General features: G+C 37.6%; 2 protein-coding genes across 13 annotated transcripts; both read left to right on the top strand.

Moving 5' to 3' along the window:
• Nucleotides 1-1,831: 1,831 nt before the first annotated feature.
• LOC141598805 (protein decapping 5) lies at nt 1,832-7,773 on the top strand. Of its 2 annotated transcripts, XM_074418595.1 has the most exons (9): nt 1,866-2,130; nt 3,493-3,593; nt 4,285-4,365; nt 4,440-5,372; nt 5,993-6,076; nt 6,501-6,689; nt 6,825-6,935; nt 7,072-7,261; nt 7,305-7,773. In XM_074418595.1, exons 1-9 carry the CDS (start codon nt 1,986-1,988, stop codon nt 7,499-7,501), a joined length of 2,031 nt encoding a protein of 676 aa, XP_074274696.1. In that variant the 5' UTR covers nt 1,866-1,985; the 3' UTR covers nt 7,502-7,773. The 2 variants fall into 2 exon arrangements, with proteins under 2 accessions (XP_074274695.1, XP_074274696.1); XM_074418594.1 differs by having other exon boundaries at nt 1,832-2,130; nt 7,072-7,773.
• Nucleotides 7,774-9,468: 1,695 nt separating this feature from the next.
• LOC141598803 (protein CHUP1, chloroplastic) lies at nt 9,469-21,879 on the top strand. 11 transcript variants are annotated; one of them, XM_074418591.1, is made up of 12 exons: nt 9,469-9,769; nt 12,696-12,909; nt 14,495-14,791; nt 15,245-15,333; nt 15,431-15,607; nt 15,647-16,222; nt 16,831-18,198; nt 18,310-18,441; nt 19,008-19,189; nt 19,307-19,418; nt 19,546-19,689; nt 19,787-20,185. In XM_074418591.1, the coding sequence occupies exons 3-12, from the start codon at nt 14,686-14,688 to the stop codon at nt 19,883-19,885; spliced, it is 2,985 nt and encodes a 994-aa protein (XP_074274692.1). In that variant the 5' UTR covers nt 9,469-9,769; nt 12,696-12,909; nt 14,495-14,685; the 3' UTR covers nt 19,886-20,185. The 11 variants fall into 11 exon arrangements, with proteins under 11 accessions (XP_074274692.1, XP_074274691.1, XP_074274686.1 ...); XM_074418585.1 differs by lacking the exons at nt 9,469-9,769; nt 12,696-12,909 and adding exons at nt 13,769-14,120; nt 21,300-21,763 and having other exon boundaries at nt 19,787-19,881; XM_074418589.1 differs by lacking the exons at nt 9,469-9,769; nt 12,696-12,909 and adding exons at nt 14,224-14,381; nt 21,291-21,786 and having other exon boundaries at nt 19,787-19,881.
• Nucleotides 21,880-22,731: the final 852 nt, after the last annotated feature.

The raw sequence follows: 22,731 nt of genomic DNA, 5'->3' as shown, positions 1-22,731 counted from the left end.
ATTTACCCATACCTTTTTCTGAAATATTGACGAAATAACCAAATATCTTTGATATTAAGCATGTGGTTTTTTCAGGTGTAATTAGTTAATTACAATTTACACAACATTATACTCCGTATTAAGTTTACGTTATCCCAGTTAGGCCACAAATACTATTATATAATCGGTTGTACAAGAGAATTGTATAACCATAACCTATTTAACTGAGTTTTTGTTTATTTTTTTAAACTTTTATAATTTTTTATTTATATTTTAATTTAAAAACCAAAATTTAATTGAGTCCATAAATATTATTTTTGAGTCTTATTATAATTTTTTAAGTTAAGTATTTTTATTATGAATCTCGGATTCTTTCAAATAAAATTCGTGATCTATAGGTTTAAACTCGAGTAAACAAATTATAAAGCTCGAATTCTATTCTATACAACTGATTGGGTTGTATAAATCTGCAATTGGAAAGAATACCTATAAAGAAGAAAGATAAGAGTTACAGGCTTGGAATTAGTTTGAGTTTGAAGACTTTCGTCCATTGGGCCAAGTGGCACCTTAAACAAAGTGCTCTAAATCTTGAAGATGCAAGATAAGTAAGAAATGTAACTACTAAAGCCCTCTTTGATGGAGCAATTTTTTGAATCTTGAAAGACTACGAGAGAATGTGTTCCCATTAATATGATGTAAATTCTGAATTTGGGATTTTGCATTTTCTTTTCCCATCTTAAAAATTAGTTTGTGTAATTTTTTAATAGGAAGATTGAGTTTTCTTTGGAATTTACTTTGTATTATTGATAAACGTAGAATTATATACGATGTAATAACAATATGGAGTAATGAGAACCGGTTGAGTTAATTTTAACGCAATCCAAAATATTGTAAAGTTTATACTGAATAAGTGCGTTAGTTCACACTCTTTTATAAAAACCACACACAACAATAATAAGCGACTTACTGACTGATTAGATGTTCGCCTAATAATATCAGGGGCTATAAATTTAATTGCGATCAAATAGAGCTATTTACGCCTTTGAAAGCCCAACTTGAACTGGAGTGGTATACTTAAAGTCTTAAACACATGGTTAGCGCCATAGAGAATACCTATTGGTGGAGCTGTCCTAATCGACCTAATCGTTCTAATCGATTTTGGTGGGACGATTGATTCAATCGAAAGGCTAGGAATTTTCTCCTCCAATTTTACTCTGCAACCCGGGACGAAAAACGGGTATGAGATCTCAAGATGTAGAGCTTATGTCAAAATCTCTCGATATTTAACTTAATTTTACAAAAAAATATATACCAAGCATTCTTATGACAAAAATTGTTACTTAAGTAAAGGTATATTTGTTTTAAACCGCAAAAAACTCGTATTATCCTTCTAAATAAGGTATAATTTGTCTCTTTTTAAAATTAAGACGAATATGTTCGTCTTAAGAGAGACAACAGTTAAATCAAGGACACATTTTTCAATAAAAGACCCGAGTTACCAACATACTTTGCCAATAAAAAAAGTCAATAAAAACCCCAGTCAACAAGCTTGCCAATCTGTTCGGATTGAGGACGGGTTAGTTTAAGCCAGGTCAATTTTGGATTTGCAAGAATCTCGATCAGATCGGTTCGGTCATATTCGGATTTATTATTATCATATTAATTATGGATAATAGTTAATTTGCAATGATAAACACTCGGATCGACCATATTGGTTCAGGTCTATTCAAATTACGAGTCCTCATTCTGAGTGTCGGCCCGGGTACGGGGTCAAGACGTCCAGTGAGTCCTTGATGGAGTTATCCGCTGACCAAAAGTTTTCCAAAACCCAATTTTCCTTTTTTTTTTTTTTTTTTTTTTTTTTTTTTTTAAACACAAGTAAAAGTAAAAGAAAACCATACTAATCCAATCAGGTACCGTACCTGATTACCTCACTCGTTCTCAAAAGAAGTCAACAAAACCCCAACTTTCACCTACCTTCCCAATTCTCCGTCGATTTCCTTTCCATGGCGGCTGAACCTCCGAAAACGACGTCGTCTACGGATTCATACATCGGAAGCTTGATTAGTTTGACTTCTAAGAGTGAGATTCGATATGAAGGAATTCTCTACAGTATCGACACCAATGAATCCAGTATTGGCCTTCGGAACGGTACTATTTCTCCCTTTAATTTCCCTAATTTCGCTTCAATTTCCGCAATTTGAGCTTGATTTTATTGTTTGCGTTGATTTTGTGATTACGGAGGTGTTTATTGATGGATGTGCGGTTTTGTTATTGTTTTTTGTGTGATTTGATCTTTAGTTGTTTTTGAAGTTCACCTTTTCATGAAAATCTTATCAACATGTGGATTACTTTGAGGAGAGGTGAATTTTGTATGCTGAATGATTGAAATTGAAATTGAATTGCGGTTAGTCTTGTGTAAGACGGTTTGTGTGATGTATGTGTAGTTAGTTACTGTGACTGACATTAAATGAGGTGCGTGACACGGAAGGGGGGATGTTGCACGCTTACGACGGAGGAGACGTGAATTTTGTATGTAGAATGATTGAGATTGTGGTTGGTCTTGTGTAGGAGTGTTGTATGTACTCCGACATACGTGTAGTTCATTTGAGTAGCATTAAATGAGATGCATAATATGGAATGGGGCCGTTGTAGGTATGGTGTGTGTGCGTACAATGGTATCATATGAGTTTTCATGCTGCGTTTGAGGTGTGTGTTTCGTGAAGTGTCATTTGGGGATGGTACGGTGTGTATCCTTGTAAAAAAGATACCAGCTGCCGACTATTGATTTATTGGAAAACACACTGAGTAGTAAGCTTAATTCATTGTTTTCGTTGGTACTTGTGTTGAATGTATGAGCGGGGATTTGCAAGGATAATCATAGCTCGCACTCTAGTAGAGTAGTAGTGCTAGTGAGTAGTAACTATATCGAAGGAACCCAGGCATCAGGCATCAGGGCTATTGGATTGATTACTTGTTTCAGCATCATCATAATTATACTAGGTGTGAAATACACGACAAAATTGAGTGAGCTGGGAATTGATACTTTTATGAGAGCAAATTTTTGCTACGCCTTAGGGTTCCTTAAAGTTCAAGAAGTAATGTTCCACCTGTACCCAATTTCTGTATTAAGGTCTGCCAGGAAGAAAATAGTTCAGAAAATCAACAGAGATCAACTAGTGTACGCTTTTTTGTCTTCCATGGTAACCTTCGAGGGAAATGCTTCTAGGAGTTTGGCATCATTTCTGTCAACTTGTAGACAACATTTTTTTCTACCTGAAAAATCAACTCTCTGGAGCTTACTTGTTAGATGCACGTCTAATCCTGACTCATGACTCATGGCTCATGTGTTGGTGCTGTTACCCTAGTAATTGCTGGTTTAGACTGTATTGGCTTAAATTGTTTGCTTTTAGTGTTTTGTGTAAATGCATAATGATAGATTGTGAAAGAGATGAAATCAGTAGTTGCCTAAGAATCAACTTATCGTCACTCTATACATATATTTTTTTGTAGTAAGATCGTTTGGAACTGAAGGAAGAAAGAAGGATGGTCCACAGGTTGCTGCAAGTGATAAAGTTTATGAATATATACTTTTTCGTGGAACTGACATTAAGGTATATAGTGTTTATTAAATGCCATTGTTATGACAATTATACTGATGTGTATTCGTTTGGATTCACTACAGTTTCCTTAATTAAATTTCCATTTTTTGGGTAAATTTTGACTATAAAAGACAAGCATACCTTCCCAAATGGCCAAATGTCCATTGGCTATTAGCCTATTACTTAACTCTATTCACAAAGCATATCTACACTTCCCACTTACCTCTTTTTAAAACTTGGATACTGAATGGTAGTAGTTGTTCGGTATGCATGCCTTAGCCTTAGGTTGTGTGAAAGTGTTGCGATGTTACCCTTTATATAGGGATATGATTAAATCTATGTTCACAAGCGTTTCTGCTAGATAATGCAAGATTTTAGAGACAGTATATTTGCTTGTTATTCTACTGATATCTGTAATGCTAATTCCGTTCCTCATTTCTCAGCAATAAAGTAATTATTAAACACACTGAGCCCAGAGGTAGAAAAGTACTCCATTAGTTGCACTTAATTTGGTTGACCAGAAGAATGTAGAGTGACTTGGGTCATACATTGCTGTGTCTCGCTGATTCATCTATTTTGCACTGGTGTACTTGTGGGATTACTGTGTATGATTCGTAGAGTTGGTAACATACAGTTAGTTCAACTTAAGCTTGCAATATATTGATGTTTGGTAATATGTCTCTTTGTCATTGGATACGTGCAGGATCTACAGGTGAAATCATCTCCTCCTGTTCAGCCTGCAGTATCATCGTCGTCAATTGACAATGACCCAGCTATCATTCAGGTTTGAGAACTCGTGTTTTTTTTTTGTATTATATCCAAAGAAAGTTGGTCACTGATTCCGGGTTCATTCTGCAGTCGCATTATCCTCCTCCTGCTACCACATCAACTAATATACCACCTGCTGTTGGTGCATCCTCTACATTTGGTAATACTCATGTTTCACAGCTTGGGCATCCTGGTTCAAATTTTCCGAGTCCCCAGCCTATGTATCAACCTGGTGGAAATTTAGGATCGTGGGGTCCATCACCTCATCCAAGTGCAAATGGTGGTGCATTTGCTATGCCCATGTATTGGCCTGGATATTACGGGACTCCAAATGGGCTTCCACAGCTGGCACAGCCGAATCTGTTCCGACCACCTGTTGGACTCTCTATGCCACACACCTTGCAGCAGCCAATACAATATCCTGGATTTAATCCCCCCATGTCAACTGGGGCTGCAAATTTGGCTGGCCCAAAATTGCCAGAGATCCCTCCTAGCCTGGTTACCTCTACTATGAACTCCACCATTTTGTCATCAACATCTTTCCCGCAACCAAATTTGGCTCCTGTTCCATCCACTAGTTTGGCACCTGAAACATTGTCAAATGTAACTGCTCCCAAGGTTCCGAATTCCGGTTTTCTTTCCACACCTATGAATCCATCAATACCACCCTTGAAAATCCCAGCTGTAGACTCTAGTACCACTATGTCAGCAATCTCTAATAAGGTCAATGCTGTTTCTATTTCGGGATTCCCAGGCCTAACTATATCTCAAACAACGTCGTCCATTATTAGCTCTCCTGCTCTAAGCCGGATGGATACCGCAACTCTTTCATTGGTTACTCCTGATCAGCTTGTGCAAACCAGACAAATACCTTTCTCCTCCTCATCTTCACAAGGCAATCACAAAGATGCGGAAGTTGTTCAACTGCCATCATCACCATCTTTGGAGCCTAAAGCTGAAGTAGCAAAAGAAGCACCACCACCAATTTTACCACTGCCACCAGCTTCAAGGGCTATCCATAAGGTTCTGACCTGTCTTATACTCTTAAATCTATGTAACAGCAAGCTTGATTAGATTTTGATTTTATAACTTTAACCTTTGGTACTCTCATGTGGAAAATTATATTCGGATTTCTGGCACACATACGAGTCTGAAACTTCTTTTCCACAGCTTTCTCGTCAGTGTGGCATTTTTTTGGCTTTCCACCTCTCATGTGCGCCACTGTTACTAGACGAGGGTTTCAGTGTGTAGCATAATTATGTAAAAACATAAAAAAAAAAATGAAAATGAAAATAATTATGTGAAGTGGTAGTGCTTTCAGAAGATGGAGGCTCATCACTGTGATATTCTGCTTAGGCTTTACGACACTGAGGCTTGTAAACCTTAATATTTTCCATCTTTAAAACAGTGGTCTATGTCCTATTTTCTATTGTCTAACATGTCGCACTGTTCTTACCGAGTTGTTTGAATGTTTATTTTCTTTGACAATTCTTTCTGTCATTTTTTCACAACCTTCCCAAACCACTAATGTTGTTGAGTTTTGGGGAATAAACTTTGCAAGATACATTGATCTGTTCATGGTTACTCTTAGAAGTAGCATGCAACATTCCCATCTTCTGATATAGCAATTTTTTTATTTGCAGCCTAATCCTAATGAAGGTCCTTCTCAACAGCGCCAGAGTTATAACTATAGGGGACGCGGAAGAGGAAGAGGGAGAGGAAATGTGGTAAATATCTCTATTTGTTGATTTCTGAGCTTGAGAAACCTTCCATTAATTTCGTATTTATATTTTATGTGGACTTTAGTATCGATATATATAAAAGAGAACAGACGAGTAGGATTCAACAATCTGAACTTAGCATTTGAGCACAGACTTAACTGCATACAACTTTCTTACACGTGGCTGAATCGTAAATTCATGGCAAAAACTAATTATTCCATGGAAATGTGGTAGTCAGATGAAACAATGACGCTGTTTTCGTCATGCATCTGAAAACAACCTCTGTATTCCAAACAGAAGGATAAGCCTGCATGCATCTTACCCCCTGACCTCATCTTCGGAAGGAACTTTTGAAGTACTGGGTTAATGGGTTTGGTTATTTTCTCATTGAAAGTTAACTAGAAGGTTAATTATCCGCCCTCTTGTGCAGAATTCACATGTAGTAACAAGATTTGCGGAGGACTTTGATTTCGAGGCAATGAATGAAAAGTTCAATAAGGATGAAGTGTGGGGCCATCTGGGGAGTAACAAGTCAGTCACCAAGGAAGAAGGTTCAGTTGATCGCGGCAATGGTTTTGAAGCGGAAGGTACAAAGGAGCAGCCACAAATTGAAGCTAAGGTATACCTGGAATATTTCATTGATTGCCATGCTAAAGTTAACATAATTCTTCATTCTCCCTACATAAATTTTGGTTGTAGTCAGTTTCAAAAAAATTGAAAATTACAGTGATATCCAATATTATTCTATCTTCAGCCTGTCTATAACAAAGACGACTTCTTCGATTCCCTTTCATGCAACACACTTGAGCATGATTCTCAAAATGGAAGAACAAAATTCTCTGAACAGTTAAAGCTAGATGCAGAGGTATGTGTTTCTTTCTTTCTTTCTTTTTTTTTTTTTTTTTTTTTTTTTTTTTTTTTTTTTTTTTTTTTTTCCCGATCTCGTCTGATAATAATGTATACAATTTATGTTCAATTGCTTCTATAAATCATGATTACAGACATTTGGGGACTCTGTGAGATATGGGGGTTCTCGTGGTGGTCGTGGACAGAGTCATGGTTGGCGTGGCCGTGGTGCTTATAATGGCTATACTGGGAGGGGAAATGGCTATGTTGAGAGGGGAAATGGCTATGCTGGAAGGGGAAATGGCTATGCTGAGAGGGGAAATGGCTATGCCGGAAGGGGAAATGGCTATGCCGAAAGGGGAAATGGCTATGCTGGGAGGGGAAACAGCTATGTTGAGAAGGGAAACGGCTATGCTGGGAGGGGAAACAGCTATGTTGAGAGGGGAAACGCCTATGTTGAGAGGGGAAACAGCTATGCTGGGAGGGGAAATGGCTATGGTGGAAGGGGAAGGGGAAGAGGTCGTGGCACGCCGACTCAAGGTTGATTTGCAATTTAGGAGAGAGGATGCACAAGTCTCCTTCTAACCAAACGGCCGAATGTATCCAGTCCAAACTGTGTGGTTTATTCCAAATCTCGGATAATTGTAATTAGCCAATTAGGGCATCCAGTCATATGTTTAGCTGGTTTTGGACTTCTTTTTCGAGTTCATATGTTCCAGTGAAGTATCAACAATCATCCATGGAGCAACGGATGTCAGCAGTTCAAAACAAGGTTATCTTTCAATTGCTGAGTGTGAATTTGTTCAATGTTGTAAATTAAAATAAGCTGATTATGTGATTATTAAGTTATTTTTTTTTATCTGTAACTGAGTCTCAAAGCTTGTCATTTGTTTAATTAATGTCTGCTTTGAAATTGGGATTCCTGCTCTCATTGAGTCATTGCCCAAAACTCGACTTGGATATTATCGAGGTTGATGAAGAAGGATCAGTTGAATGAATTCTTTTTTATATTTTTTAAATTTTCAATCGGTATGTGAATGAATCGTTAAACTTTCATGCAATGTTGGACAATAGCCCGCAAGGGTGGAGTCTAGTGGTTAAAACTTGGGTGAAATTTCCAGGAGACCCAGGTTCAAGCCTCTCCAAGAGCAAAATCTTGTGGAGCATTCTTGACTTGAGTCCATGCCTAATAGACTTCGAGTCTGTCACCCTCGGGCCTCGGGTGGTTTACCTGGTATACGTGGTTTGCAGGCTATCACGTACACCTGCGGGTTTACCCAGTGCGCACCGAAGGTAGCGGCTACGGGTTCCTTCGTTACCAAAAAAAAAAAAATTCAAGAATAAAGTTGCTATCTTCCGTAACGAGTAAAACCGCTCTCATGTAACGACTTTATTAGGTTTATCTAGTCACAAACACATGCTTGAGAGATTTTGGCGGGGGTCAAGTTGCTATCCCATATAGCGGCTTTATCCCATACCAATTTTACTCTTTACACGTAACACAACATGTCACAATATCTAAAAACAAAAGGGTGATGCTCATTCATGGACATGATTTACTCAATCATGGACATGAATGACTACTTTACCCACATATTTTAACATATTCATCAGTTTTACCATTATTTTAATTTTATATTCAACTTCCCCCTTACACCACTTAACCACCACCCCAACCACCGGCCAAATCAGCTCCTGTCGCCGGCAAGATCCACCACCGCCCTATCCCCCGCCTGCAAGACCGCCCATCGTCCCAGCCCTTGCAACCACCGTCCCCACCTCTACCACCCCTTCCCCACCTTCCTCACTCGCCTTCCCTAAACCTCCTTCCGACGCCCTTCACACAAACACCCGGCCTCCGCCGTCCTACCCATCTAACTCCACCGCCCCTCCCTTGACCATCTGTCACATCCACCCCAGCCGGCCATCCCCGCCAACGCAGCCACCCCTCCCCCTTCAAAACCCTAATATGTATAAAATATTACTAAATTAATTTTAAACCCCAACAATTAGATTAATTCAAAAAATTGATGTGTAATGATTGAAAATAGAGTTATTAAACTTGATTAATGTATGTATTTGATTAAACTTGATTAATGTATGTATTTGAGTTGATTAAATTTGAAAGGTATAGGAAGAGAGAGAAGAGAGATTTTTTGTGTTGTTTTCTTAGACGAAGGGTAGGGGTGGAAAAATTATGAAAAATTACGTGAAAAAAAAAACATGCGAAAAAAAGAAGAACTACGAAACAAAATTATCTAATACTTGTAATACCTAGCCGCTAGACCTGAATAAGCTGACTCGACCCGAGATCCAAAAATGTCCTAATACTAAAAATTCCGAAGGTGACTGAAAACCCGGATTAACCCCACACCCAAGCCGATCCAAACTCGACCCGAACCTTACTGACCTAATGAGACCTTCTCTAACCTTTTTTTTTTTTTTTTTTTTTTTTTTTTTTTTTTTTTTTTTAAGATTGAATTGAACAAGGAATTACGTGTACAGAAGCCGTTATTTTGATGATTAAAATGAGTAACGTTCGGACATAAAGTAAGAATCTAGTGTAGACTCACTTGACCAAAAATACCTCGACGGTTCAAAAATTAAAGAACAAGTCTCCTCCCCGCCTACTTCCCTTCCCTAAGCTTCCATTGGAGCTTCAACAGTTCAACGCCACTATCTCTCCTCATTCTCCATTTTTCTTCAACTTGACCTCCATTATTATTCTCCTCTTTTCTATTCAATTTTATTACCACTATTTAACTTTCAACCTAACTTATTTAACATTATTTAAATCCGTAACGGTTTTGACTTTTTACTTGGCGATTTTCATGTGCTCTCCATTGTTCTTTGGTAAGTCATTCTTTATTTTTCTGTTTACTTTTTACTCCCTCTGACTCAACAGATTCTATACGTTTTTTTAATACAAGTAAAGAATCTGTTGAATCCGAGGGAGTCTTTGTTTTGAGATTATTCTGTTTTGGATTGATTGATTATACGCGCTGTTTGTTTAATTATGTTGTAATATGATTGTGGTGATTAGTTGGTGTTGTATTGTAAGTTTGAATTCATAGTTTGATTGAGATGGAGTTTTAGGTTAGTGAATTCTGATTCAATTGCGATATAAGTAGGCTGTGCATTTCGCCCAATTCTGTACAATATTTTGATTGAATCTAAATTAGGAAACCTTTAAGTTGAATACACGAAAGCTTACATTCGAGATTATATTGCTCTACCGTACACCCTAGCCAATGAGAATGTTTAATTTTTGTTCTACTTGGATTATGTCTATTTATGGAAACTATGATCAACTCTACTATTCTAATTAGGTAAGGCGTACGATGACATGGTATACTCGGTGTATCCAAGAGTTTTTCTTGCTCTTTATGGCTAGTTTATCTTGATTTTAAACTAGTTTTGAATTTTTGATGAATAGAGCTTATTCTTTTGAAGCGACGACACGTTTTCCAAAGAAAATAATGGTTATTGATGATTTAATTTTTTTTCAAAGAAATTTTACTTATGCAAGTGGTTAGTCTTAGTCCTTTCCAAATTTAGCAAGGAAATCGAGCCATGACTCCTTACATCACAATCAATAAGGGTTCGCCTCAATGGTAAAGAGTCCATCTTCTGATCATGAAGTCAGGGTTTTGATTCCCATTGAGTTAAAATATATCCTTGTTGTAGGCGATATGTAAACACTATTTAAGTCCTACCCTTAAGTATAGCCTTGGACTAAATAAGACCTACCCTTAAACCTAAACTTTTATGGAAAAAAAAAACAATAGCATTGCTGCATTGTTACCATTTTTTTAGTTTAAGATGTAAAGATGTCATTCATCATTTATCCTAAACCATTCCCAAAATGTAAAGGGGACAATATTGGAATGGACTCGATGGAGGGAGTAGTTATTAGTAGTGACCAAATGCGGACTTGAACGGACACGGGCTGGACTAACCAACATTTTTTGGCCCTGAAACGTGTGGGTTATCAGGTTTGGAACTGGTTATCACGTCTCATTGTAAATTTTGGAAAATACATTGTCCCGAGCCGCTTTGTTAGCTGGTCAAACAGAACGAGTCTAATGGGTCTTCCCATCCATGAACAACTATAGTAGTTATTGTACCTTCGTTTAGTTACTTTGCTATCAGCTAGACAATTTCCCAAATTTGAAATTTATTTCAACGGAAATCTCATTTTCCATATATTAATATGACAACCAAACAATCACCAAACTTGCTATGTAGAACTATGTCATGTTCCATGCTATCTCAAAGCAAAGCTTCACCTTTAGTTTAATGATCTACGTGCCTACGTCGATAGTCTAAAATTTTGGTTTCCTTCTTAATCTTGGAATTGGCTATCATGGTCTGATCTCAATTGTTTCGTCATAAATGTGGTTGTTATTGCTTAAAATGTGGTCGTAATTATGTTCATAACCTCTGTGAGTCTGTTAAGATGCGGTGTTGGGATGCCAATTTTTATAGTGTGCCTCCTGTGTCTTAGCTGACAAAGAACCATCTTTACCGTTTTGTTTTACAATGGATTAAGTTCCAATCTTAGAAATTCAAACTTGCATCATATGAACATCTTTAGGATATAATGATCAAATTTCTTCAATGATTACTCTCCACATATTATTGTTGTACACCCTTCGTACCAATCATTTGTTTACCTTTGATTAAAATATTCGTCACAAAAAATATAAAAGGTAAACAAATAATTGGGACGAAGGAAGCATATAAGCAAGTTTGTTCATTTTCAAGAAAGGGATGAGCTCCTTAATTAAAATTTCCTTCATCATAGAGTCTATTGAGTTTTCCATATTTCCAACGGAGCCAAAGACTCGTTACTCTTTGGTTATGGATTATAATAGAATAAATCAAAATGACTCACTAAAGTGGCCGCGCTTCTTTCTTTTGTGAAGTAGCGGCAGTTTTCGACGCAATTTTCATCTTGGGTCATTCGGAAACAGCCTCTTTGTGTTGCTAACACAAGGGTAAGGCACCGGGGTAATGTTGTTGTTGTTGTATAGAGTCTATTGAGCTTTGAAACTTCTAAACCTAGAACACCTTTGATAACTTTTTTTTTCCCTTGTAGATGGTTAGGTAGAATTAAATGCAGAGTGTAGATTGCCCTTCCAAAAGTATTCTACAAGTTACAAATCATTGAACAAATGAAGTTCAACATTAACACATAGGCATGCACTTGTGGCCACAACTTGTCCATTGCAAGTATACTCAAGGCATTAATAGTGATTAATGCATAATAGTTGATATAGACCACTTTTTAGGTTGAAGTTCTTGGCAGCTATTCTATATTGACTTCTGCATGTACTGATGATTACTGATGTACATCAAGGCAAAAACTATGGTATGACAGTTTTACCCTTGAAAAACACGAGTTTTGTTGTAACCCGGTGAGGGTTTAGTAAACCGTGATAGCAATATTGATCTTAGAATATCGAGTGATTTTACTGTGACACCGCTTTGCACAAGTAAAAGTGCGATATTCTGAAAAATCTGTAGAGACAACAGAACGTCAGCATTTTCATACGGGGTTTTATATAATGAAAAATGATACGAAAATAGTGTGAAATTCAGAAACGGAGATTAGCATAACGCGACAGACGTATTTTAAGAATGATTTGAATCCTAAATAATTAAGACAGTTGAGTTCAGAGCCTGTGGTGGTGCTTTGGATAATATTTTGGATGCATGTAAGGAAATGTAAGGCCATGGAAAGAGTTATACTCAATCTTTCATTTGCTATCTACAGATTGCATTGCCAAAAGGCTACATTAATTGAAGGGGGGAATTTCTGCCGTCCATGCTAGATCATCCTGCAATGTGGCTCATCTCTGGCCATTGAATAGTAATCATATTTTCTGCTTGCAGATGTCTTCATCAGAAATAGTGGGAATGTAGTAATGTTGGTGATATTGACGGCCTTCAGTAAATTTCAGCTGTCAGCTTATTGTTAGCTGACAAAGGTAAATTTTAAGGTTTCTACTTTCTACATATTTTGTCAAATGAATTATGAAATGCATTTTTGGTGTTGGAAAAAATCTTCCTAATTGGGTAATTATTAGATTTGGTTTTTTTAGCTGTGTTATAAATTCTTATACGAGTAACGATTTAAGGATTCAATAACAGTATTGCGCATTTGTCTCAAAAGCTCTCGCCTATGACGACATAAGAGCTCGACATGTATGCAGTTTTCAATTTTCGAAAATTTAGAGAGGTGGTTTTCTCATGACAAAATAGAAAAGGAATTCTCTTGTTATTTCGTCTTGGATGATAAAATAGATCTTTTCTAGGTGCTTAGTTAATTGATTTATAATTATCTAAATCTCTTTGACCAGTAATATAGGCACTTAGTTAATTAATTTATAATAATTTCACTCTCTTTTATACTAGTAATATAGGCTACTTCGACACTTTAATTAGTTGCTGTGTCGCATGTCCGATATGTATCCATATGTGTGTTTTAACTGCTGTAGATCTTGATGTTAAGCACACTCACATCACTTTTATAGTTGTATGTGCATGTTTGTGTATGTGTTGAGTGGCTGGGAATGGTTTTGCTTAGCTGAAAACCCGTAACGAATTTTTTTTAGAAAAGCCAAAAAGGACACAAAATGAGTAGATGGGTGTCAAAAATACTTTGTAAAGCATAATTTTACTCTGCATACTCTTGTCAACATCCTATGGACCATTTGTATTAAGCAAACTTCCAAGCAATTAAATGACAACCTCATATTTTGTCTGGTAAATCCATCACCCACTTCTCAACTATTTTTCATGTCCTTATGTCCATATATATTCTCTATATTAGCTTGTTAACAGTCCAACTAAATCTTCTTGCTTTTGGGTCCCTCAGAGACTAGTAGTAAATGGTGTACAACTAAAAGTTTTGGCAATTACTGAAAAAAGTTCTGCTTCTTTTCATTATTAGTTAAGTGTTTTGCTTAAACAAAATTATCTCAACTACAGTTCGACTGCTCTTCTGCTGAATCATTTATCCAAAAATCCGTCACCCACGAAGTTTTTTGTTTCACCATTTATAATCAGTTCATGTTAGCTAACCCGAGTTATTTAGGATTAAGACTGCTGTTTTTGTTATCCAATTCCATGAAGTGCTTGTTTCTTGGCATTACAGCCTCACACTAATAGCTTATCACTTCCTGCTAAAGACAAAAAGGTGATTTTCTGAGGCCAAGTGTATAATGCTGTAAAAGCTTGATTGATAGAAAAAAGAACTAAAAAAAATATACGAGTATATCTGAAAGTCTGTCTTCCTGTCTGTATGTATGTATGTCCATTTTTCTTTTTTACTGTATATATACGTCCAACGGAATTAATTATCTATATTGTTGAACTCTTCAACTTCAGAAATTTCTGATAATTCTTGAGAAAAGAAAGGCCACTTGTTATTGGCGGATAATAATATACCCTTTAGCTTGTAAGAGTTGGACATTCACTTATCTTAAGGAATTGGATAACTTTCTAATATTATCTTCTCCCCGGAGTCCTGAACACAAAAGATGCTTACTTGAAAGTCTGAAAATTTTGCAGATTGACAGTTGCGAGTACAGTTGTTCGCGGGGCAAATGGGTTGATGAATTTGCTTCAAAGTATGATATTCAGGGAAAATGGAAGATGGGTTACAGTTACAGTTACAGTTACAATTGTAGTTGTATAATAGAAGGGCAGCTTGCTATGCTAGTTGAGTGGAAGCATTACACTTTCCTATCAATTCTATCTACATGATAAAGTTAGGCTTGGTTGTTGCCGCTTCTATTGCAGCCTACACCGTTAGGCAGATTAACGTTGGAAGCAAGAAGCCATCACAGCCTGCAACCAACCCTGAAGGTATTTATTACTCCTAATAGAATTCTTTTTGCTAAGTTTTGGGTTAGATAATCTTTACTGTAGGAAGGTGTCGGAATTCATGACTTTGGAGTGTGCTTTTTAAGATTAAAATAGTTGAATTATGACCTTAGACATTTAAGAGCTCAACACATCTTACATAGCAGAGTCTTACCTGAAACTTGTTCTTCGGCTTATGAAGTAGACTCTCTTTCTACCTTATGGGTGTGGCAGATACCCGTTTGTCAGGACCTTCTGAATTAATGTTGTTTAACTTGATGCAAGAGTAACATTCTTTGCTTTTTTTTTTTTTTTTTTGCTGTAGACTCTCTTTCTGTTAGTGAATGGATTATGTTATTGTAATATCTCAAGAGTAACATTCATTGATTTTTTTGCTGTGACCATTCTGTCGCTTCTGAATTATGTTGTTTAACTTGATGCAATTTTGGATCATAGAAAATGGAGAAGAAATTATTGAAGAAAACCAAGCTGAAGAATGGGACGTGGAGAAATTCGACCCTTCTACTGATATCGACAAAGAGGAGGTATTGTTGCAGTATCCTGAAAATACTTTCTGTAGTTTAGTATTAGCATTCTGTTTAGAGAACCAAAAAGAGCTCAACTCGTATTTGTTAATTGCAGGAACAAGAAGAAAAAGAAGAAGTTAAATTAATAAGCGGGGAAATAAATGCTCCTAATGTAAATACCTTTGATATTGGAGAGGATGAGTTTGAAGAACTTTTATCAGGGCAGCTTGGATTTCCATTACCAGATGACGCACTAGATGAAGCGAAAAGTTCCATGGCTGATCGTCAGAGAGCTTATGATGAAGCGAAAAGTTCCATGGCTGATCGTCAGAGAGCTTATGATGAGGAAATGGCTAAAAATGCGAGTGAACTGGAAAGATTACGAGACTTAGTAAAGGAAATGGAAGAGAGGGAAGTGAGACTAGAAGGGGAATTGCTGGAATACTATGGTTTAAAAGAGCAGGAATCTGGCTTAGTGGAACTCCAAAAGCAATTGAAGATCAAGACTGTTGAGATTGACATGCTAAAAGTTACTGTTAATTCACTGCAAGCCGAAAGGAAAAAGCTTCTAGAAGAACTTGAGATGGGAGGTTCTGCCAAGAAGGAGCTTGAGGTAGCCAGGAAGAAAATTAAAGAGCTTCAGAGGCAAATCCAGTTAGAAGCAAATCAAACAAAGGGCCAACTTTTGTTGCTTAAACAGCAAGTTAGTAGTTTGCAGACGAAGGAGGAAGACGCTTATAAGAAAGATTCTGATGTTGACAAAAAACTTAAAGCTGTTAAAAATTTAGAGATGGAAATTGCAGAGCTTAAACGGAAAAACATTGAGCTTCAGTATGAAAAGAGGGAGTTATCTGTTCAACTGGCTGCTGCTGAGGGCAAAGCAAGTGCTCTTTCCGACATGACCGAGGTTATAATTTTATATTTCTTGTTCCCATACCACTTCTCCCTTTCCCTACAGCTATGTTACTCAGACTCGTCTACTCGTATCCGACAAAATACGTATCGGAGTATCTGATACGGCTATTTTGTGCGCAATTTTCAATATTTTGGTCTAAAATGAAGTATCAAAGTGTCGTATCGTATCCGACGAAATACGTATCGGATACGGAATACGGCAACAAAGTGAAGTATCGGAGTAACATAGCCCTACAGAAGTAAAGAGAACTATGAGGTCGATTTTGATGCCATCGGTTTTTAAATCTGGATCATGGATCACTAGTCAATGACTTTACTAACTAAGCTTGTTGGCATCTGCTTGGCTTGGGATATATTGGACTAAAGCAAAATGTCTTTTAAAATCATCTGCACCTATTTTTTTTTTTTTTTTTTTTTTTTTTTTTTTTTTTTTTGCAGGGTTCAGTTAACAGTTAAATGGTAAATAACATCTTTTTTACTGCAGAGGAAAATGCCTCATACCACCTATTAAGTAGTATTATAATGCAGGCCTCTTGATGAAATGAAAAAAACTAGTAGGTACCGTCACAGTTTTAACATGTACAAATTACTGTCTTGCAGACTGAAATGGTTGCCAAGGTCAGGGAAGAGGTGAACGAGCTAAAGTATGCAAATGAAGACTTGCAAAAGCAAGTTGAAGGCCTTCAGATGAACAGGTTTAGTGAAGTTGAAGAGTTGGTCTACTTAAGATGGGTGAATGCTTGCTTAAGATTTGAACTTCGAAACTACCAGACACCTGCAGGGAAGATGTCAGCTCGTGAGCTGAACAAAAACTTAAGCCCGAAATCACAAGAGAGGGCTAAACAGCTATTACTAGAATATGCAGGGTCTGAACGTGGACAAGGAGACACTGATCTCGAAAGCAACTTCTCTCAGCCATCCTCACCCGGAAGTGAAGATTTTGACAACGCGTCAATGGATAGCTCGTTTAGTAGATACAGTAGCATTAGCAAGAAACCAAGCATAATGCAAAAGCTAAAGAAATGGGGCAAAAGCAAGGATGACTCATCAAGTGCCCTTTCGTCACCAGCTCGATCTTTTGCAGGTGGGTCTCCAAGGAGTAGAAGTAGCATAAGTCAAAGGCAAAGAGGACCGCTGGAATCCTTAATGCTCAGAAATGCAAGCGACAGTGTTGCTATTACCTCATTTGGAAAGGCTGAACAGGACTTGAACGGATATTCTGAAAACCCTAATCTCCCTAATATAAAAACAGGGGTTGCTTCCAGTGACGCGCTAAATTCAGTTGCATCATCATTTCAGTTGATGTCTAAATCAGTTGAAGGAGCACCTGATGAAAAGTATCCTGTGTATAAAGATAGGCATAAGATGGCATTAGAAAGGGAAAAACAGATTAAGGAAAAGGCAGAGCAGGCTAGAGTAGAAAAGTTTGGAGACAAGCCAATTACCACACCCTCCAAAGCTTTGCCTCCGAGGCTTTCTCAAATAAAGGAGAAGGTAGCTGTACCTGTTTCTGTCTCTATTGGCGCTAGCGATCAATCTCCCAGTGACGTTAAGATGGTTGATCCTACAGCCGTGACCAAAATGAAACTTGCCCAAATTGAGAAAAGACCTCCCAGAGTTCCACGGCCCCCACCAAGAGGGTCTGGAGGGGCCGCCACTGGTGCAACTACTAAAGTACCTGGTGGAGCACCATCAGGAGGCCCACCACCGCCACCTCCACCTCCTGGGGGACCTCCCCGTCCTCCTGGGGCACCACCCCCACCTCCCCCGCCTGGAGGATTATCAAGAGGAGCAGCAAATAATGACAAGGTTCACCGGGCTCCTGAAGTTGTTGAATTTTATCAGAGTTTGATGAAGCGTGAAGCAAAGAAAGATACGACCACCTTGATATCATCAACAGCTACTACAGCTGACGCGAGAAACAATATGATTGGCGAGATTGAGAACAGATCAACTTTCCTCTTAGCAGTATGTCGAAAAGTTTTTTCGTGTCCTTCTACATCTTTGATATGTGCTAGAAAGTGGCCTATTCATGTTTTCGTAACTGATGAGGCCATTATTTTGTTTTAATGGAACTAGGTGAAAGCTGATGTGGAAACTCAAGGTGATTTTGTTCAGTCACTTGCCGCTGAAGTTCGTGCAGCTACTTTCACCGACATTGAAGATCTTGTTGCATTTGTGAACTGGCTAGATGAAGAGCTTTCTTTCTTGGTAAGGATTTCTTGATTTGTCTGTTAATCTTGGTAAGGTTGGGTTGCATGCTTGTACGACTAAAACAAAGTTCAGTATTTATTTGAAGTACCAAGTTCTATTATAGGAGACTCCTTAGGTACCAAGAAATGACTGTTTTTAGTAAAAGAGAGCCACCAGGGTAGTTCAAATGCTGACGGGTTTAGAACCCATGTCAATATGTCATGAGGACCACAACTTAATGAACTTACCATCTTAAATCTGCAAGATATGACTAGTTCAATAGAGCAAGATTACCAACATGCCTCCAAAGAACACGCCTTATTGGCGGTAAAAAGGATACCGTTTTCCTCAGACCTTTGCTTGAAATGCAGTCTATTTTTCTGATTTAAGAAAACGAGTACTCAGTGGTAGGTTGTTCATCGCTTTCGTCTCACATGTTTAATGCGTAACCATCTGTTTAAGTCGCATATGAGTGACGAGCAATTTTCTGTCACATAACTTTGCAGATTAGAATGATGAGAGATGTACAGTATGTAATTGTTTGGAACTTGGAAGTCTAATTTTTTACTTTTCTCCTTGGTAAGGTTGATGAGAGGGCAGTTCTGAAACATTTCGACTGGCCTGAGGGGAAAGCAGATGCATTGAGAGAGGCTTCATTTGAATACCAAGATCTGAAAAAATTAGAGAAACAAGTTACAACTTTCGAAGACGACCCCAGCATTCCCTGTGAAAAGGCTCTCAAAAAGATGTACTCCTTGCTCGAAAAGTAAGTACAATGATTTATCTTACCTCTGTACGAGTGTACGGTATAAAGAATGAACCTGTACAATTTGATTTTGTTTCCTGCTAATCTGCTGTTTATCCATCAAATGTCATTATCTAGGGTCGAACAAAGTGTTTATGCACTGTTGCGTACAAGAGACATGGCTATGTCACGGTATAAAGACTTCGGTATTCCTGTGAACTGGTTGATGGATGCAGGAGTTGTTGGCAAGGTAATAATATATCACAAATACAAATGAAATTTGATTTTAATATTGTTGGCGTTTATTTGGTTGTTCTTCATGTGAAATTATAATCTATAATGATGTGCATTAACAAATCCCGGTGTTCTGGCTTCAGATCAAGCTCTCATCAGTACAATTGGCAAAGAAATACATGAAGCGAGTAGCAGCTGAACTTGATGTATTAACAGGGCCAGAGAAAGAACCCAACAGAGAATTTCTGCTCCTACAAGGCATTCGGTTTGCTTTCCGCGTACATCAAGTAATCTTCCAGCTTTTATTCTGAAATTAAATTATGAATCTGTAATATCTTAATACCAGCTATAGAATATTGACTGAATATCTTCCTTATTGTACAGTTTGCTGGTGGCTTTGATGCTGAAAGCATGAAGACATTTGAAGATTTGAGAAGCCGAGTACAGACGCAAAACAGTGAAGATAACAAGGCGGAAATGTAAGAGTAAATTGCTAAACTGATTGCGCTTCATATATTGTTCAGTGACTATCAGTTAATGCAATTTTTCCGAGAACATATTCTCTTAGTGTTTTCAACACAAGGGTGAGGCTACGTAGATCGGTTTCCTCCGTAGTCTTACTCTGCCATAAGTAAGCGCTGTCGAAACACATGTATAATTATTTTAGTTTTCCGATACACCCTTCACAGCCCCATCGAAAAACAATGATAGTATACAAGTATACCACTCACTCTTCCTGTACATCTTTCATTATTTATGAACAGCAGCCATTTATGGTGGTCATTTTGTTGAATAAGTGCTTATGAGGTGAAATGTCAAGGGATCAGCTATTCAGCACTAGTGTTTTACAATAATTCAGTGAAAATTCGTCTGAAATCGCGCTTTCTTTCATCTCTATTTAAGAGTTTCACTTGCTGCATGACACATCCAGAATTGCAATTCTATTGATTCTTGAACCATGCTCAGACCATGTTCAGCAATAATCTTATAGAAATCAATTTTGTAGAAACCAACTTATATACTCCCTCTGTCCCGGTCATTTGTTGTCCTTTTCCATTTTGGGGTGTCTCAGTCAATTGTTGTCCTTTCTATTTTAAGAATGAACTCGATGAGTAATTTGATCATTCACACTCAATTTGGTCCACTTATCATTTAGTAATTAACTATCTCCTTTTTCCTTGGTCTTTGTGCCAAAACCAATGGACAACAATTAACCGGGACGAAGGGAGTATTATTCTCTTCTCATAAATATACAAATTAATTTGTAAATGCACCATTTTTCTTATCAAGTGATCTAACTCGACACTGTGAAACTAGGATCCCTCCATTGATGAACATAGTAGTAAGCTCATAGAAGTTTGTTATAATGAATTAGTTTGTTATAGAGAGAGATTAGAGAGAGAATGAATGAATTATTATGATTATTGTAGTAAAGTATATTCTGTTACATTGAGTACTTGACTATATATATGAGCATAACTAACTCATAACAATCCCCCTTCAAGCTTGACTGGTTGATAAAACTGTAGTCCAAGCTTGCTGCCAAGAAACAGATGTTGGTGTGCCCCCAAAGCCTTAGTAAAGATATCTGCAAACTGTAGGCCTGATTTGACATACTTAGTGATCAGGAAACCCTCTTGCAGCTTCTCCATAACATAATGACAGTCTATTTCCAAATGCTTGGTTCGCTCATGAAAGATTGGGTTCTGTGCAATGTGCTGTGCTGAGATATTGTCACAGAATAGAGGAATTGGCTTGGGAATCTGTATATGTAAATCAGTAAGCAAGTTATTTATCCATACCATTTCACTGGTGGTGAAGGACATACTTCTGTATTCAGCTTCAGTAGAGCTCTTACTAACAGTTCTTTGTTTCTTTGTTTTCCAAGAAACTAAAGAATTTCCAACAAAGATGCAGTACCCACTCAAGGATCTACCAGAGAATGCACACTGTCCCCGGTCAGAGTCACTGTAAGCTATCATATTTAAACCAGATTGTGCAGGATAAAACAACCCTATGTTAACAGTCTTCTTCAAATATTTTACAACATGGATTGCTGCCTGCATATGTGGGACTCGTGGTTGAGAAACAAACTGGCTAAGGTGCTGCGTTGAATATGAGATGTCTGGTCTTGTCATATTTAAGTATAAAAGCTTGCCAATCAAACGTCTGTACTGCTCAGGATCTTCAAGCAACTCTCCTGCATCAGTAGACAATTTGAGGCCTCGTTGCATTGGGAAATCAACTGGAGCACAATTTTCCATATTCATATATTTTAGTATATTTAATGTATTCTTCCTTTGATTAATCAATAATCCTGTACTATTCCTTGCTATTTCTAATCCCAAGAAGTACCTTAGATTTCCCAGATCCTTTATTGTAAATGCCTTGTCCAAATCTTTTTTAATCTGTCCAATCTCTTCACTAGATTCTCCTGTCAGAAGAACATCATCAACATAGGCAAATGCTACAGTAAACTTCTTTGTTGTAGGATGCAATCTTGTAAACAATGAGCAGTCTTGCTTTGATTGTATAAACCCTTGTGCTTGTAAAAATTTTGTAAGCTCTATGTTTCATTGTCTTGAAGCTTGCTTCAACCCATACAATGATTTCTTGAGTTTACAAACTTGACCAGGAACAGATTTTGAATATCCTTCTGGTGGTGTCATATAAACCTCCTCTTCTAGGAAACCATGTAGAAAAGCGTTATTGATGTCCAACTGAAACAATGGCCACTCTTTAGCGGCTGCAATGGCTACCAATATCCTGACTGTAGCAAATTTTGCTACCGGTGAAAAAGTATGGGCATAGTCCTTATATTTGACCTGATTGTAGCCTTTGGCTACCAGTCTTACCTTGAAACGTTTAACAGTCCCATTAGCATTATACTTAATTTTATACACCCATCTTGAGCCAATAACAGCTTGTGTCCTTTGGGTAAGGTAGTGAGCTCCCAGGTAGTATTCTGTTCAAGAGCAGTGAGCTCTTTATTCATTGCATCAAGCCATCTGGGATCAGACTGTGCTTGGGCAAAACTAGTTGGTTCCATTTCTTGCAATACATTGGATAAAGAATGGACATATTCAGGTGAGTGATCCACCAAACTATCCAACACATTAGTTTGAAAACACTGGCTATGATTAGAAGAGGCTCTTTGACCTGGAAGTTTCTGAGTGCAGTGATAACTTTTTAGCCTGGTAGACACCCGTGTAGGCCTGGTAGACTGTCTAGCAGGACCAGTCACCACAGGTCGAATTCTCTTAGCAGGAACAACAAGTGTAGTAGCTGATGAAATCCCAGGATGTGTAGGTCTTTGAATATCAGATACT

This window comes from Silene latifolia, chromosome 9 (assembly GCF_048544455.1).
Source record: "Silene latifolia isolate original U9 population chromosome 9, ASM4854445v1, whole genome shotgun sequence".
Taxonomy (NCBI): Eukaryota; Viridiplantae; Streptophyta; class Magnoliopsida; order Caryophyllales; family Caryophyllaceae; genus Silene; species Silene latifolia.
The sequence above is the reverse complement of the archived record's forward strand: the minus strand, read 5'-3'. Positions and strand labels throughout refer to the sequence as shown.